This window comes from Mastigoproctus giganteus, chromosome 12, assembly GCF_048544385.1.
Source record: "Mastigoproctus giganteus isolate SK-2022 chromosome 12, ASM4854438v1, whole genome shotgun sequence".
Lineage (NCBI taxonomy): Eukaryota > Metazoa > Arthropoda > Arachnida > Uropygi > Thelyphonidae > Mastigoproctus > Mastigoproctus giganteus.
In genome coordinates, this window is record NC_143586.1 from 79,423,828 (window position 1) to 79,442,686 (window position 18,859).

General features: G+C 35.9%; 1 protein-coding gene across 1 annotated transcript in view; it reads right to left on the minus strand.

Annotated features, from left to right (window-relative positions):
- The window catches only part of Spf30 (survival of motor neuron-related-splicing factor 30), a 72,948-nt gene that overhangs the window by 29,294 nt on the left and 24,795 nt on the right, over nt 1-18,859 (minus strand). The window contains exons 2-3 of the mRNA XM_090386556.1: nt 12,229-12,294; nt 7,497-7,648 (exon numbers count right to left, since the gene is read on the minus strand). Of these exons, the coding sequence (XP_090242682.1) occupies nt 7,497-7,648; nt 12,229-12,294 (218 nt within the window). The remainder of the gene's footprint in view (nt 1-7,496; nt 7,649-12,228; nt 12,295-18,859) is intronic.

An 18,859-nucleotide genomic window follows, 5' to 3' on the forward strand; every position in this document is an offset into this window, starting at 1 on the left:
AAAAATAATAACATCAAATGTGCTATTTACAACCAAGCTCAAGTTAAAACGAAGTTAAAGCAAGTGCACAAAAAAGGCTATTTGATAATGGCAATTTCTTATTGATTGAGATAAAATCTAAGCTGAAGAGTATCAAAATGCATTGCACAATAGTAGTGAAAAGTACATTAATTTTGGAAAATGTAAGAATATGGCTAGAAACTGGATATCACATCACAAAGCTTTCTAGCAAAAACCAACAAACTGACTTAAAATAAATAAATAATATTTACATAAAATACTAAAACAGAGATAAAATATAAAATAAACAGTCAGTCCTCGTATAGCACGATAGTTGTGTTCCTAGAAACCCCTAGTGCAATGCAAAATCGTGCAATATAAACAACAGGCCCTATGGGAAAAATAGGGTTAGGTGCCGACCACCCAAGATTGAACATACATTTGTAACCAAAACAATACCAAACACAATAAATAAAATACTTACATAATAAAATATTGCTAATGCTTTTGCTTCTATCGTAAGCAAACTTGTTTTTTGTTTGATTTTCTATCCAAACAGATGACAGCCGTTCCATCTCTTCCAATTCTTTGTGTCTTAATTTAATGGATTTTAATTACACTTTGAGTTGTTCCTGCTATGAAAGTTGTTTTTATTTTCTCTGTATTCTTTGTAATTCTCGGTGTTGCCTCATTTAGGTCTGTAGCACATGCAAGTCTTTCATTTCGCTCAAAGTGTTTCACAATTTCATATTTTTTCTCTATCGACAGAGGCGGACTGGCCATAAGCCTCACCGGGGAAACCACGGTGGGCCAGAGGCCGGAGTGATTTTGGCCATAAACCATAGTATGAGGCCACTATAAATTTTTCCAGGTAAGAATTTTTGACCCAGTCCGCCTCTGTTTATCGATATTGCTTTTCTTTTTCTCTCTGAATCTGTAGTGTCTTCACCAGGATGCTTCCTTTTCACACCTTTTAAGTATTTTACTCATTCTTAGGGAATAAAGCAAAATTACAAAATGAGGAGGCACACTTGATACACATAAACAAAGCTACGCACGTGTAGCAACTGAATAAACAACACCGTAAAGGCAGAGGATACACTATTAACACCTCACATTTTACTAAAGCACATTTCTAGGGGTTACTACCATAAAACAATAAAAACAATTTCCAGTTGCGTTTCTGCAATTGGAATCTGTTATAAACTGGTAGTCAACTCGATCTAATTGCATTTGCAATAATACCGATAGCTGGAATTGTGTTGGTTTTTACGTTATTATGGTGAAATGTGTTTCCCCTTCACTGATATAAAAAACATAAATACATTTTCAGAATCTTCTCTTCATTCCTATCGTGTTGCATTCGGTTCGTGTTATATAAGATATCGTTTCCCTATTTATAAATAGTGTATGATCGAATTCATGTAGTGTAAACACGTGTTATACGAGGACTGACTGTAAGTGTTAAAATACAATAAAATATGGATAAAATCAATAAAATATACAATAGCTTTTGAGACGAAGTGCCTCTTCATCAGCTTAGGGTTTCCCGCGCGTGGATGCACTCTAATTCAATTGGAGATTTCCAAAATTAGGGCAGAGCTTTCAAATTGCAGTTATCCACCTCAGGTTCTAGATAGATGTGAGCACCAGGCTCACGAATTTGTTGCACAATCTAACCATCCTCACGTCAATGAATTTATTTCTACCACCTACATCCCCTATTAACAAGGTGTATTGGAACATCGTTAGGTTTTTGAGTCTCTACCATATACAATGTGTGCAACTTCTGTGGAGGAAATTACAGTCTATTTCTAAAGTTAAAACACCCAATCCTCCTCTCCTACGGAGTGATTCTGTATACTGCATTACATGTCCAGATTTTGGGAGGGGAGTGTTATGTAGATGAGTCCGGCGAAGATTGAAAGACTGAACATGAGGTGGCTCTTCAAACCGTTAATTTTGAATGCTCCGCGGTGGCCAAGCATTATAGGGTTGAGCAGCACAATCTTGATCCCCGATAGGATATCGAAATCGACGACTATTCACGTGATTACCGCCAGCACTCATGGCTTGAGGCACTGCACATAGCTAACAGTAATAGTAGCACGAATTGCACTAGGGGAGTGCACTTGCACCCCATTATGGAAGCTACTATTTTGTAGTGTGATCAGTGCTGGCAATCATCATGTACTTAATTCTGCTCTACCGACACCAGAATCATGATGCATGATCATGCTTAGCATTGGCATAGACATATGATACAAGAAAGCAAGCTTATGCAGCATCAGCCAAAAAAAAAAAAAAAAAAAAAAACCACTTCCATTTCACCCCTCTGTTGGTTCCAAATACCTGTCCAACTCAGCCTTACATTTATTTAAGCTATCAACTTCCACGACAAAAGATGGAAGTCTGTTCCACCAATCAACTACCCGCTGGCTAAAGGCAAACTTCCACACATCTATCCTACAACTGTCTTTCCTCAATTTGAGTTGAGCTTATGCCCTCTCAGGTGATTATTCAAGGCTTTATACATCTCAATCAGATCACCTCGCAGGTGCCTAGTCTCCAGACACTGTAATCTGCAAAAATTGAGCCTTTCTTCATAAGAACAACCCTTTGTTCCATTCACTAATCTTGTTGCCCTTCTCTGAATTCGTTCCAACAGCTCTACATTCTTCTTAAAATGAGGCCTCCAGACCTGTATACAGTACTCAAGGTGTGGCCTGACCAGTGCCTGATTCAAGCGAATAATCACCTCATTATCCCTGCTAGAAAAATTCCTGTGTATCGTTGACAAGACACTATGAACTACTCATGCAGACCATCTGCACTGCTCAGAAATATTCATATCTGCCTGCACAATTACCGCCAGGTCCTTTTCATTCTCTACCACTGTCAGCGTAGTACCACAGAGTTGATACGTTACTCTGGGGTTACTGCTTCCCATATGTAGTACCTTACATTTGTCAATGTTAAACTTCATTTGCCACCTCTCAGCCCATCTGCTCAACTTTTCTAGATCCTGTTGCAGCAGCATACTGTCATTAGTGTCCTTAACAACCCTGCCAACCTTCGTATTGCCTGCAAACTTGGACATTAAGCATCATCAATATCATTTATAAATACAGAAAACAACAATGGACCCAACACTCAACCCTGAGGGACTCCACTAATAACATTAGTCCAGAAAGAGCAGTGTGTCCATTGATTACCACTCTGTCTTCTACCATTCAACTATCCCTTTATCCATAGCAGCAATTTGCCTCCAATGCCACACGGCTCCAATTTGTGCAGCAGTCTTTCATGTGCAACAGTATCAAAAGCCTTTCTAAGATCCAAATATATGATATCAAAGTTATTCCCTGCATCCAGTTGCTTTGTGACCACATCATAGTATCCAATCAAATTGGTCAGACAAGACTTCCCCTTAACAAAACCATGCTGTGTCTGAGCTATGACTGAAATCTTGTCTAGATGATCATGCAGTGCTTTAACCAGTGCCTCCATTAATTTCCCATGTACAGAAGTTAAACTAACAGGTCTATAATTACTTTTGTTGCCCTTTGTTCCTCCTTTGTGAATTCAGGTCCATTTGCACATCTCCAGTCAATGGGTACCTCCCCCGAGTCCAAGGAAGCTCTCATGATTATGGATAAGGGTTTACTTACTTCTTTTGCTGCTTCCTTTCATATAACTGGATAGATCCCATCCACCCCGGGTGCCTTTTTTATGTTTATCTTCAACAATTTTTCCACCACTTTCCTCTCAGTTATTACAAAATCATCTAGCTCACTGCCAGAGTTTAATTCACCTCTGGCATTCCACTTCCTGAATAACTCCCCATGTATGAATGTAGATGCAAAATACTCATTTAGTTTGTTAGCCACCTGAGCAGGATCATCAACAGTTGAACCATCAATATCCAGTGGACCAATCTGATTCATCCCTTTCCTTCTAGAGTTTACATAGGTAAAGAACTCTTCACTGTTTTTCTTTGCATCCTTTGCCAAAGCTTTCTCATAATCTGCCTTTGCCTGCCTAATCTCCTTTGTGACTTGGTTACAGACCAGCTTATATCTATCATAGGCTTCCATGTCACCCATTAATTTATATGCATTTTTCTTCTCTGTCATGTCTCATTAGTTCATCTGACATCCATTTAGGCCAAAACCTTGAACAATATTTCTTAGTTGGTATGTAAAGCCTAGTATCTTCCAAGATTAATTCTTTGAATGCCTCCCATTTTGAATTTGTTGTTGGTAACATCATCAGCTGGTCCCACCGTATAGTATTTAAATACTGTCTCAAGCCACCGGAGTCACCTTTACGAAAGCAAAAACGTTTCCCTCTACCCCTGATGGTAGTTACCTCTTTCAGTAAATCCCACTTCAGCACACTATGATCACTGCCACTTAGCGGTTCCTTTATCTGCAGATTCTTAATGCATGAACAGTTGACTTTTGCTGTTGTAACAACATATATATACTGCAATACATCATTCACCGACTAAGCTGATGAAGAGGCACTTCATCTCAAAAGCTACTGTATATTTTATTACTTTTTTATCTTATTGTATTTAATGCTTTTATTTTATCTCTGTTTTAGTATTTTATGTAGATACTAGTTATACTCGGCATAACATACAGCATCTTTCTGATTATGGCTTAATAGTTTAATCTAGATCCTTCTGTCTTCATCATTCTTGTTTAGCGGTGATATAATCCTGCAGCAGTCACTTATAGGATATATGCATATGTCTCTATTTGCAGGTGGTATCCTGTTTTCTGCAGCAACCTCTGTTTTGGATGTAGGTGCATTATATCATCTCTTATCTAAGTTCAGGTCTTCTATAATTGCTATGCGCACATTCATTGTTGGATTAGCCTGGGTTATTTGATGCATTTGTTCATATGACTCAGAAAATGGGTTAACTTGTTGCAGCATCTTGTCTAATTGTTGCATTACTTCGGCCATACTCCCTTGGTTTGAATGTTTTTCAAGCTGTTTTATTGTTGCTTCAGCAGAATCGAAAATATAAAGTTGTCCATATCCTGGCCATATCTTTGGTCTCACTGCTATATCCAAATGAGGCTTATTTGCCTCGTTTGGATATAGCAGTGAGACCAAATGGTAAATCTGGCTGTGTATTCTAAAACAGTATGGACCATTTCCAGGCAGTGATTTAATTTCTGCACCCATTGATGTTGTTTGTTTGTTTGTTATTTGGTTTTTAGGAGCATTAGCAACTAAGGCCATATTGCTCCGGGGATATGCGGTGGTCATTCCCTGACCTTTCTGCATCCTCCGTATTTGGTGGTCATGGGCTCGAACCCAAGTCTAATCAAGAAGCGTGTGCTACGCACTGTTGCTCCTGCCCAAGTGGTCATGGAGGTGCCACCCCCCCCATCGATGTGAATGCCATTGCTGAGTTGTACTCTCGTATATGTTCTTTGTAGTTATTTGCTTCACGTGTATCCCCTGTAAGCAGCTCTCGTAATACAGTAGGTGTCTCAGACAGTGAGTCAAGTGAAACCTTTCCATCAAGCAGCATTTAGTGTATTTATTCGATGTGTTTAACTCATGTCCTCAATATCTTGCATTGCAATACTCACAGTTGTAACACATATTTGCTATGTCATGCTTTTCCACATTAATTACTTGTTGATTATTCGCATCCAGTACTTCTATTTGATTAGCCCTACGATGTTTTGCCCATCTTCTCATTTCCAATCTTGCTTATCTTTCTTCAATGTTTTATGTCCGTCTTCGTAGAGTCTCATTTCGGTCTCTTAGTCTACTAGATGTCTCCTCTAATGTTTCATTAGCATTTCTTCTACATTTAATCAAAGTTCTTACACACTGTTCAGCCATTTTTCCACTTCTTAAAACTTGGAACGGTTTATTAAAATTGAAGACAGATAAAATAAACATACATTGATAGCTTTCAGGCATAGGTCGCCTTTCTTCAGTCGAAAAAAGTTAGTACAAAAATGAATAAAGAATGCCCGGTATGGGTCATGCAAGATGAACTGCGTGAACATGTGCTAGCAACATACCTACGCGTTTATATATATAGATTATTTATTTATTTTAATAAATTTATTTTAAGTCAGTTTGTTGGTGATCGCTGGAAAGTTTTGTGATATGCAACCCGAAGCTCAAGGCCTGTATTCCAATGGATATCACATGGTGACAAAACAAACAGCGATTTGAGAGAAAAATCTTTAGCTGAAGTGGGAAGTGAGGAGGAGGGTTAAATTACATGAAGACAGAAGTTGCCTCGAAACTCTTATTAAATTTGTTAATTCTGACAAGGAATTTGAAAAAATATTTTTACGCTCTAAGAGAAATGGCAAACAACATTATGAAACAATAAAATAGGACCAAAACTCAAAAGAAAATTTCTAATTTCTTTAAATAAGACATTAATACAACTGAATAGAGATCATCTTTTTGATTAACACATCAGTTATTAGCTGATATGTTAATACACATCAGTTATGATGCATTAACACATCAGTTATTATTATCTTTTGAAGAGAAAGAACACCATGGTTAAGCTTGTGCTCTAGCATGCTGGAACACAAGCATAACCCAAGTTTGCAAGCTTTTGGCCCAAAACAAAGGAACTTATGTCTACTGTTGCATTTACCATCAACTTAAATATTAGATACAAAAAAAAAGGGGGGGGGGTGTTTTATTATTGTTTATTTATTTTATTATTTTTGGCATGTATATAGGGCACTGACTTCAATAAAAAATTTGGAAGGCACTGTTTTACCACATTAATTAAAGTTTGTTTTTTAAAAAACATGCATTACTTGTGTACTATTTGATTTGAATTTTTTGTATGCAGTTTTGTTTTGAATACAAACATTTTCATAAAATTTTCTTTTCTTTAGATTTGCTTCCTAATACCATGTAAATTAACATGCCATTCACTGTAAATAAATCTGCTTGTTTTTATAAACTACAACTTGAAAATATTTACTATATGATTATATTCTATAATTCAGATTCTACCCCTTCTTCCTATTAGTCCAAATTACTTAGGTTTCACTGTATATAAAATTCTTTGTTAAAGTAGACAGTTTAATTTAAGATAAATAAAACTGTTTCAAAATAAGTTTCAGAAATACAGACTTTGCCTTAATTAAATAATCATAAAATAATAAAGGCTAGAGGATGATTCTATTTAAATGACAATTTAAATCAAATTTGAATGCAGAGATGTACACAGTATATGATTAAAAAATAATCATAAAATAATTTTTTAATAAGATCTTATGATAGTGGTGAATTTCTTCTTCTGCTTTTTTGTTTTATAATGTGATGGTAGTACGGAACAAAGAGAGGAAATTTTGTAATTTTTCGTAAAAGTTTTGATAAATTTTATCTTACCATTGAGGCAGTTAATTCATTACATCATATGTACGTATAACAGTCTACATCATACAAAACAGAACTTTACTAATAAAATATAAGTTACTTACTGCCCATCTTCAGACCACAGTGCTAGACAATCATCGCCAGGTTTCCATTTACATGCAGCAACCTGATGTTTACCATTATTACTCGTCTCAGTAGTGTCTGAATTTTCCTGTGTACTGGCATTTAATAATTCTTTGGTGAGAGTTATTACATCCTATCAATCAAAAATACTTCAGTTAAAAAGATGGTCACATACAAATTACTTCAGAAAAGTATTTTTAAAATAATTTAGGACCTTTCTTAACTTTATATAAAATAAAGTTTAAAAAAAAAATCATATAATGAATAATATTAGTATTAATCATATAGTACAAGGAAGGCTTTTGCTGCACTGGCAAAAAAAAAAAAAAATAATAATAATAATTAATTTAAAAAAATAATAAAATTCAATAAGAATAATAATAATCAATAATAACAAAAAAATTAAATAAATAAATCAAAAAATAATAAAAATATAATGGAAGATATAAAAAAATAAGACATATAAAGAGTACATAAAAAACTAATGTATTTCTCTCCTCATGCAGGAAACTAAATATAACACGTTTACTACTGAAAAGAGGCACCTCCATAGCCAGGTGGGCAGAAGCAGCAGTGCGTAGCACACGCTTCTTGATTAGACCGGGGTTCGAGCCCGTGACCACCAAATACTAAGGAAGCGGAAAAGTCAGGGAATGACCATTGCATATCCCTGGAGCAATATGGCCTTAGTTGCTAATGCTCCTAAAAACCAATAACAACAACTAATGAAAAGATGCTAAATACAATTAATGTTTGTACTGATAATTCTGAGAGTGAAGAAACGAACAGGAGTTTTGCCTGTTAAACCTTCTTCCTCAGCATCTTCACATTTTGCCACTTCAATGAGGTATTCATTTATGAGCTTTCCATTGTGTACTTTTTTTTTTTTTTTTTTGGTAGTTGTTGGCGCATCGGCTTCTGTGGCCATAATGCACCTCCCAAGGTATTTTTTTTTTGCAGTACTTTGATCCAAGCCCGAGGTGGGATTCGAACCCGCGACCTTTGGGTTGCCAGGCAGGCACTTTACCCACCTGGCTAGCCCGGTCGGCATTGTGTACTTGAAGCAGATCAGTGGCATCAGTTGAAGAAACCTCAAGCTGCAATTGGTTAGCAACATTTACGACCACTTCGGTTTTATTTTGTACAATCTCTGCTGGTTCTTGAAATCCTGCAAAGTTATCAATAACCTGATCAGGGACTATTCCTAACACACTACTAGACAAACATTTGGTGCGGGGGGATGGGTGAAATTTGATTTTTTTTTGTGGCTGATGCTAGATAAGCTTACTTTCTTGCATCATGTGCCTTTACTAATGCTAATGCTTCTCTCTGTAATTTTGTCCCACACTCATTGTATTTTGATTGCATCTAAAATATGGAAATCTTCCAAGATCTTTATAGCTTGGACACAGCATGGGTTTGTTAAGGGGAAGTCTTGTCTGACTAATTTTATTGGATACTATGATGTAGTCACAAAGGAACTGCATGCGGGGGAATAACTTTGATATCGTATATTTGGATCTTAGAAAAGCCTTTGATACTGTTGCACATGGAAGACTGCTGCACAAATTGGAGCAGTGTGGCATTGGAGGCAAATTGCTGCTATGGATAAAGGGATGGTTGAGTGGGAGAAGAAAGACAGTGGTAATCAATGGACACTGCTCTTCGTGAACTAATGTTATTAGTGGAGTCCCTCAGGGTTCAGTGTTGGGTCCGTTGTTGTTTTCTGTATTCATTAATGATATTGATGATGGTATATCAGGCTTAATGTCCAAGTTTGCAGATACGAAGGTCAGCAGGGTTATTAAAGACACAAATGACGGTACGCTGCTGCAACAGGATCTAAAAAAGTTGAGCAGATGGGCTGAGTGAGAGGTGGCAAATGAAGTTTAACACTGACAAATGTAAAGTACTACATATGGGAAGCAGTAATCCCAGAGTAATGTATCAACTCTGTGGTACTACACTGACAGTGGTAGAGAATTAAAAGGACCTGGAAGTAATTGTGCAGGCAGATATGAAGTTTTCTGAGCAGTGCAGATGGTTTGCAAGAGTAGCTCATGGTGTCTTGTCAATGATATATAGGAATTTTTCTAGCAGGGATAAGGAGGTGATTATCCCCTTGTATAAGGCAATGGTCAAGCCAAACCTTAAGTACTATATACAGGTCTGGAGGTCTCATTTTAAGGATGTAGGGCTGTTGGAACGAAGAGAAGGGCAACAAGATTATTGAATGGAACAAAGGGTTGCTCTTATGAAAAAAAGGCTTAAGTTTTGCAAATTACAGTGTCTGGAGACTAGGCACCTACGGGATGATCTGTTTGAGATGTATAAAGCCTTGAATGGTTTGGGCATACTAAATGCTGATGGGATTCTTTGTCTTCCTCAGAATAATCACCTGAGAGGGCATAAATTCAAACTGAGGAAAGACGGATGTAGGATAGATGCTATAAAGTCTTGAATGGTTTGAGCATGCTGAATGCTGATGGGATTCTTCCTCTTGCTCAGAATAATCACCTGAGAGGGCATAAATTCAAATTGAGGAAAGACGGTTGTAGGATAGATGTGCAGAAATTTGCCTTTAGCCAGTGGGTGGTTGATTGCTGGAACAAACTTCCATCTGTCGTTGTAGAAGTTGATAGCTTAAATAGATTCAAGGCCGAACTTGACAAACATTTGGAGCGAGTGGATGGGTGAAATAAGGTTTTTTTTTTTTGGGCAGATGCTATATAGGCTTGCTTTCTTGCATCATGTGCCTTTACTAATGCTAATGCTAAGATTCCTTAAGAGTTGGACTTCCCTCTGTCTCTGCTTGAACAAACAAATGCACACACAGTAATACTGTGTATAATTACGCACGTGGTTTGAAATGCTTGTATTATGAATGTTTAGCATTTATTTCTTTACTGTAATTAATGTTCATATTTTCAATTTTGTTGATATTTGAAGGGAAAAAAAAAACCTCAAACAGGGCCACATTAACGCTATGGCCAAACTGGCCGTGGCCGAGGGCCTCACCCGAGGAGGGCGCTCTGGTCACAGAAGAGAACAGTCGGTGGATTTTTGGCTGCTGTAAAGGGATAGGTATTTTTAATTTTTACCGTAGTCTTCATTAATTAACATAGTACATTGTGTTTTACAGAGATATTAAATAGGTTTAGTAGTGTTCGTTAGCTTCTTGTTTTGAATTTAACCAGTGATTTTTGGAAGTTACAACTCTGGGTGTTGGCACTAATATTGTCGAACTAGGCGCCATATTGTAGTCGATAAGAAATAGCGTAACGTATATATATCTCGAACTGATAACATAAGATATAAAGTTAAACTAGATAGCGTAATATGAAGCACTCAATTACGAATCCGTTAGCTTATTATAGTATTATCAATTAATCAAAAATATTATTATTTATCTTATTAAACTTCATTGTTGATTAAACTGTATTTAAACGGAAATCATGACCCAGACTATATTTGCCACGCAAGAGATCACAGACTAGCACGCGAGTGATGTGACTCACGGGAGAAAGGAAGGGGACGATTCTCTAATGCATCACAGTCTCAAAAAATGTGCGAAACGTTTGCCAACCTTTCTAAAACAGGACACGACATACCCAAGGAGGATGCCTTTGTGTGTGCTAGGTGTCTAGTGTCAAGAAATAAGGTGCCAACTCAGCATTCTGATGGGCGTCTGTGAGAGCTTGATGTGTACAGTAAATGCAAGAAATTAATACGAGGGGGCTCATCAAGCTCTCAGCTGCCCAGCTCAATGACAGAGCTCACTCCTGTGCATCAGGCAACACAAAAGCAATCTCCAAGGCAGAATGTGCTGGTCACAAAGGAATTGGTTATTGTTATTTTTTGGTTATTGGTTATATGACTGACTTTTGCTGTCCTCTCCCACCTTTATTTAGGGTGCTCTACCACCTGCTCGCCTTGAAACCTCCCTTCCTCGAGGTCCCAGCCTTTCCTTTCCTCTTTCTTCCCTATGTCCCTTTTCATTTCTTGAGTCCTCTCCTTCCTTGCTCTGTTGGGGGAATGGACTCCAACAGGCATTCCTCTCTCTACTGACTTCGTCTGACTCCTCGTGCTGTAGATGGATGCTGGAATCCTCTTCCTGGTGACAGGGCCTTCCAGTAACTGAGAGGACTGACGAACAACATGAACACGACAAGCGACAACACTATCCATGATACCAACATTACTCACACGCTCATCTGGCCTTGGCAGAGTTTGCTTCTTCATAGTGACACTTCACGGTTTTGTGGGGAACAACAGGCACCACTGACAGATACACACTATGTCCACTAAATGAAAGATGAGCAAAGTTTAATGAGCCCCTAATATCTTTTACATTTGATTTTTATAAAAAATACTGATTTTATTACTTATTATATTTCAGTGTACTAAAGTTTAAATTCCATATCATATATTTTTTAAAATATTTTCAAGGTATAGCATAGCAAATTACAACTCTTTAAAAAAAGAAACCTGACAGAAAAATCAAGTGGTTTGCCAACACTCAAAACTTTATGTATGTAGCCTGGGGAGGAGGAATGGAAATCATTGCTGTTATAGGGGGTACTGCTGAAAATACATACATAAAATAAAAATGTTAAACTCTAGACCATCACCACTGGTTGCTGGAACTCAACTATTTTATACACATAATGCATAGTTATACTTGCTGTGTTTAATTAATAATTTGAAATTTACCTCAAGGTCTTTCTTTAATTTCAGCAGTTCTCCGCTTTCTGGATCTGTTGTAAGTGCAGCTTCTACCTGATTATTAAGTAAAAACAAACAAACAAAAAAATCAATACCATTACGAAATACCATTAATGAAAAGACCAAGTTTTGAACACTTGTTTTTATTAAGAATAACTGTTAGCAAATGGACAGGAAAGAAAATTTTAATGCCTATTACATATATGCATTCTAATTAAATGATTTTAGTAACAGTTATGGCATCAATAATTCCATCACTTTTAACTCAAATATTTAACACAAAAGAGTCATTTCAATATCATATCGTAGGACCATTCTTTGATTTATATTTTCATACCAAGTTATGAACACACACACACACGCACGTACACACCTTGCTAATCGAGGGATTTCCCAATCATAAATTTGTTGACTCTCCACTAAAATGAGCCATATCTTACCAATTGAGCACTAGGCACTTGAAAATGAAAAAAAAAAAAAAAAAAACCCATACAAAGGTGCTGTTAATTGTATGATTATTACATATATAATTATATATGTTTTATGTAAAGTATATTATATATTCTTTTATTTTAGACTAAAATACATATCCTATGGAAAGTTACCATATAATTTGATTCAAATGCTGAATAATAAATGGAAATTTACGATATTACTTATCGACAGTTATATGACTAGTATAAATTGAAACGATTATGAAATAATAAATATAAGCTATCTGGCAGACAGAAATCCAGAAATTAAGAGTTCTTATTACTTTACTTTTAGGATGGATCATCGTTCTATTTTCTTGGTCTTCCTCTGCTTCATTTGCTCATGGGTTTCCAGTTGTTCTTTAATATATTTATACCTTAGTTCTCTATCCTATCTATATGTTTTCCCATTCTTATTATGTATTTACTCATTAACAGATTGTATTCTATACTGATTTCTCATTACTCACTTTTAGCTTTCATCTCTTAATATTTTATTAGTTATTTTTCTTAATGTTTTCATTTTTGTAGTTTCATATGTTTTTTATTTTTACTGTTGTACCTCATAAATCTCAGATGTATATAACTTGGAAATGATGCTATATGGAGATTATCCATATGTTAATTTTTGAAATGACCCACTCTTATACCGTGTGGATAATGCAAAATTAGTTTATTAATTAAGTGCTGTAACCTCAGTCTTAAACTTATTACAAAGGTGAACTTTTGGGATCCTTGCTTGACCCCAAAGAGGATCATCCCATACAGGACTAAAATAAGGGTAACATAAGAAATTTTTAAAATTTTCCTATTTCCTATTTATTTAATTTTGCTATAGGAAAATTATTGTAAAAATGTTCAAGAATGTAAATTTAAATTTGATTTTAAAACTTGTTAAAGATGTAAATTTAAAATTTTCCTATGCTCCCCTTATTTTAGTCTCATATGATCTGATGATGGGATCTGATAAGGATCCTGAAATGTCACCTTTGTAATAAGTTTAGGAATTAGGTCAAAGCACTTAATAAATTAATTTCACATTATTAATTACTTGGTATACAAGTGGTTCATTTCAAAAATCAATCAGCTGCATATGTTATTATAGGTCATACTATAATTTTATACACACTACTTTCCAAAAAGTATCTGGATATACATCAGTTTACCATTAATATTACTGCCACTCACTTTAACAGTATGATGCCCACCCATCAGCTGCTATGCCACATTCCACCCTCCTGGATAGTAGTAGAGGCACGTGATGCAAGAAAGCAAGTGTATGAGCTTATGTAGCATCAGTCAAAAAAAAAAAAAAATTTCACACATCCACTCCATTTAAATGTTTGTCTGGTTTCTCCTTGAATTTATTTTAAGCTATCAACTTCCACAACTTTGTTCCAGCAATCAACTACCCACTGGCTAAAGGCAAATTTCCGCACACCTATTCTACAACTGTCTTTCCTCAGGTTGATAATCTGAGCAAGTGGAAGAATTCCATTCCCATCAGAATTCAGCGTGCTCAACCCAATCTACATCTCAATCAGATCATCTCACAAGTGCCTAGTCTCCAGCCACCGCAATTTGCAGAACCTAAGCCTTTCTTGGTAAGAGGACCCATTCGTTGCCCTCACCAATTTTGTTGAACTTCCTGTACATGCTCAAGCTTTACATCCTTCCTAAAATGAGGCCTCCGGACCTGTATGCAGTACTCAAGGCATGGCCTGACCATTGTCTTATACAAAGGGATAATCAACTCCGTTTCCCTACTAGCAAAATTCCTGTATATCATTGACAATACCCCATGATCTGCTCTGGCAGCCTGTCTGCACTGCTCAGAAAATTTCATATCTGACTGCACAATTACTCCCAGGTATTTTTTAATTTTCTACCACCCTAAGTGTAGTACCACACATTGACAAATGCAGTACTTTGCATTTGTCAATGTTAAACTTCAGCTGCCACTTCTCAGCCCAATCTGTCCAACTTTTTTTAGATCCTTTTGCAGTAGCAAACTGCCATTACTATCATTAACAACCCTGGCGACTTTTGTATCATCTGCATACTTGGACATTAAGCCTGATATACCTTCATCAATATCATTGATAAATATACAAAACAACGGTGGGCCCAACACAGAACCCTGGGGGACTCCACTAATAAACATTAATCCACAAAGAGCAGTGCCCATTGATTACCACTCTCTGTCATCTCCCACTCAACCATCCTTTTATCTATTGTAGCAACTTGTCCTTAATACCTTTGTCCTTACTTCCCTAAAGAATTCCTTATGTGTGAATGTAGATGCAAAATACTCATTCAGTTTGTCAGCTGTCTGAGCAGCATCATAAACAGTCAAACCATCGATATCAAGGGGACCAATCTGATTCATCCCCTTCCTTCTAGAGTTTATATAAGTAAAGAAGTCTCTGATGTTTTTCTTAGCATCCTTTGCCAAAAATTTCTCATAATCTGCCTTCGCTTGCCTAATCTCCTTTGTGACTTGATTACAAATACAGAATAGCTTTTATCTACCACAGGCTTCTATGTCACCTGATAATTTATATGCATCTCATGCATTTGTCTTCTCTGCCATGAGTCTCATTAGTTCATCTGACATCCATTTAGGCCTAAACCTTGAACAGTATTTCTTTGTTGGTATTATTATTATTATTAGCTACATGGTGGAGAGAGAGAGAGAGAGAGAGAGAGAGAGAGAGAGAGAGAGAGAGAAAAGTAGAAGGGAATCACATAGAAAGAGAAGAATGATGATATCCAGCTCAGGACCCTGGGTGTGCCAAGCACATACCAGATGTGAGCCCCTGGGGTTAAATATGAAAAGCCTAGTAGCTTTCATGATTAATTCCTTGAATGCTTCCCATTTAGAATTTGCTGTTGGTAACATCATCAGTTGGTCCCACTGTACAGAATCTAAAAACTGTCTGAGACCACTGTAAGCTTTCCACTAGCAAACCCACTAGAAACTAGCATAACCCCACCTCTTTTTCACTGTCCGCAAAAATGCAATTCGGAAGCAGATGTTCTACAGGCATCCTCCACACCTTCCCATCTGACGGGAGGAATGTGGTGTAGCAAAATTCTTTTCAGAGTGACGAATTTTGCTACATCACTTATTGTCGGATGGGATGGTGTAATGGATGACTGTAGAACATCTACATATTGATCATATTGGTCCATAAAGCAGTGGATTTCCACTGCTCTATGGACCAATTACAATATTCACTGCACCATACGAAGTGAGACTACTGATTGCAGTTGGTGATTTTTGGCTTATGTAATACCACTCTCCTATGAAAGCTACTGAGCTTCGTACAAAGTGAGTTTATATAGACCTCAATCATGATGTCTTAAATTGCTGGTTGATGATGTTTTGCAGGGATGTCTGATGAGACCGTCATATTGCCCTTCCGAGTATACCTCGTGGTTACATGGAGTGACCTTCCTATGCAGTGCTGGATGTGCAATCAACTATCAGTGATGTTATTGTGAAGTGGAATTGCAGTGCCTATGCACTACAATTCCACTTCACAATAACATCACTGATAGTTGACTGGATGGTGTAGGCTGTCAGCAACTGCATAAATGGGCAAGCTAGACTATGACATCTGACACAAAACTCTTCTTAAAATCAGTCAGCTCAGCTCTACATGCTATGACTAGCTAGTGTAACCCATTTACCTGCCTTATATATTGAAATGAGTCATGTTTATCTGGAAAGGTCCAATGGACTGTAAAACCAGGTATATCCATATACATTTTTGAAGGAGAGTGCATTTTAATCCTAACTTTCTGATTAATATTTGAATTGTTCCAAATTGTATTATTTAACCCTCCTAATATTCTACTTGTTTTTCTACTACTTGAGTTATTCCTAAACTATTTATTTGTACTTCAAGTTAATCTTCAACGTTCATTCTATTGTCTTCCCCTCTCTTTCTAATTCACACCTTAATGATTATTTTGCTAGTTTTCACATCCTACCCATTACATTAAAATTATGTAACATCCATCGTAAATCGTTTTCTGCCTTTAACCCTGAGTCATCTGCATAGATTTTTTTCCAATTCCTTTATTTACTTCTTTAATTTAATAATATATAAAATTAATATTGGTTAAACAGCAAAGAGGTGTGAATTTCTCAATGTCATTAAAAACTAAAAACCCTTAGGAATATACAACTACGTCAATACATGATGACTACACAAATGTATATTGGTACCATAGTAACGTTAGGAATATACAATTGAATTACCTGTACATTTCTATACTAGCTGTATGCCTGACAATCAATGCCTGCCCAAATATAAATATATATAACTTATACAAAATATAAAGAGAGAGGTCAAAACTTAAATCCTTATAGACTACACTTGCTGATCATGGAGATATTCAGGAACATAATCCCTGCAATCAGCAAGGTTCTACAGTAAATTTTAAAAAATAAGATGCCATTAATATATTATCTTTATATCAGCTACTGTTGTAGATGATAAAGGTACAATGATACGTTAAGTACATAACCTAAATGTATACTTTATGTATTACTGTACATCAATACATGATGATTACACAAATAGATATTGGTACCACAGTAATTTGAACTTCATCAAACATAGGTTAAGTTTTGTTATTCTCGGCTGACAGTTTCTTAAAGTTTGAAAAATTAGTTTAAAATTCCATTTTATTCCACTAAGTTATTAACAATAAACATTAAAAATGCCAAGTGAGAGGCAGTGACATTTAAAGTGTACTGTAATTAAATCAGATTGTAAAATATACAATTTTACAATTACTATCTTTAATATGGACCGTATAAAACTATTATATGGATAAATACTTATACTGAGAAGGTAAACTTCATGGATTAATAAATATTTACATTTTACAATTAAATGAAGACCTAAGTGTATATTAAGTAAAACAAAGCATTATTTTATAAATTTATAGAATGTTACTGTTTTTTTGTTTTTTTTATACAAAACAAGCCGGTGGTATTTTATAGAGTTGGTAGTTTTGCCATTTAATTTATTTCTTTTCAATTAAAATAAAACAAATTTGCACTGATAAATTTATGATTTCTAAAATTAGAATAGTTTTTCAAAATTTCAACTCATCATTATGAAGTTGTGCAAACCTGCTAAATCAGATCTTCCCTTCCACATATACTTGCTCTCCTGATGGGAATACTTCTGGAAAACTTAAGAAAACATTCATGATAAAATTACAATACACATGAATAACTACCTTAAAGTTTAACTACCATATTAGCTACCTGTTTCAAAACAACTTAGCTAGTTTAACAATCATATGTAATCTATAACAACATGCCCTATAAAGAATCTGCCAAGCTTCAGGAGTTGATTCCTTGGGTGTTTTTTAACCAAAAAGTTGATATCAAAGATTCTACCACTGAAAATTGCAGTACTGCCTGACTATACACACTGCATGGTCCAGTTACATATTTAGTTCGTGCAAGCTTTCTTGGAGCATGTAAATAGCATTTGGTGTGTGTTATTAGGTTAATTGCATTTAACAGTGTGCTTTTATCAAAAAAGATGACAGCTAAGTTTTCAAATGTAAAGTAAGCTGAAATTCATATAATTTATGGTTTTAGTAACAGTAACATAAACCATAAATGTATCATTATAGTTTATAATGAATAGCAACAGCAATTTCCTAACTCTAATGTCCCTAAATGGCAAGTTTTTATTAATAAACATTGATATCTATGGGAAACTGGATCGTCTGAGCATAGTGTTAATCACAGAATTCAAATAGCATGAAACAGCACAAATGAACTCCTGGAACTCAGTGAATATCCATACCATTTAGCAAGTACAGCATCATAAACAGGCAGATTATGAGCAGCAAGTTAATTTTTCTCATTGCCTGTTCCTGATGTGTGAGGCACACTTTATTCATCGATGATACAAATTTTACTTGAGATGGAGTTAATAACAACTACAAATGCGCTGGTGACAATCCTCACACAACAGATGAGAACATTCCAATGCTGGTTTTCGATAAAGGTATGGTGTAGAGTTGTTCAGCCTTTTGGAAAATGTTCTTTCATTGACATGATGCTGTATATATTTCCACTGCAATGGTCTACATTTTTTCCAATGGTT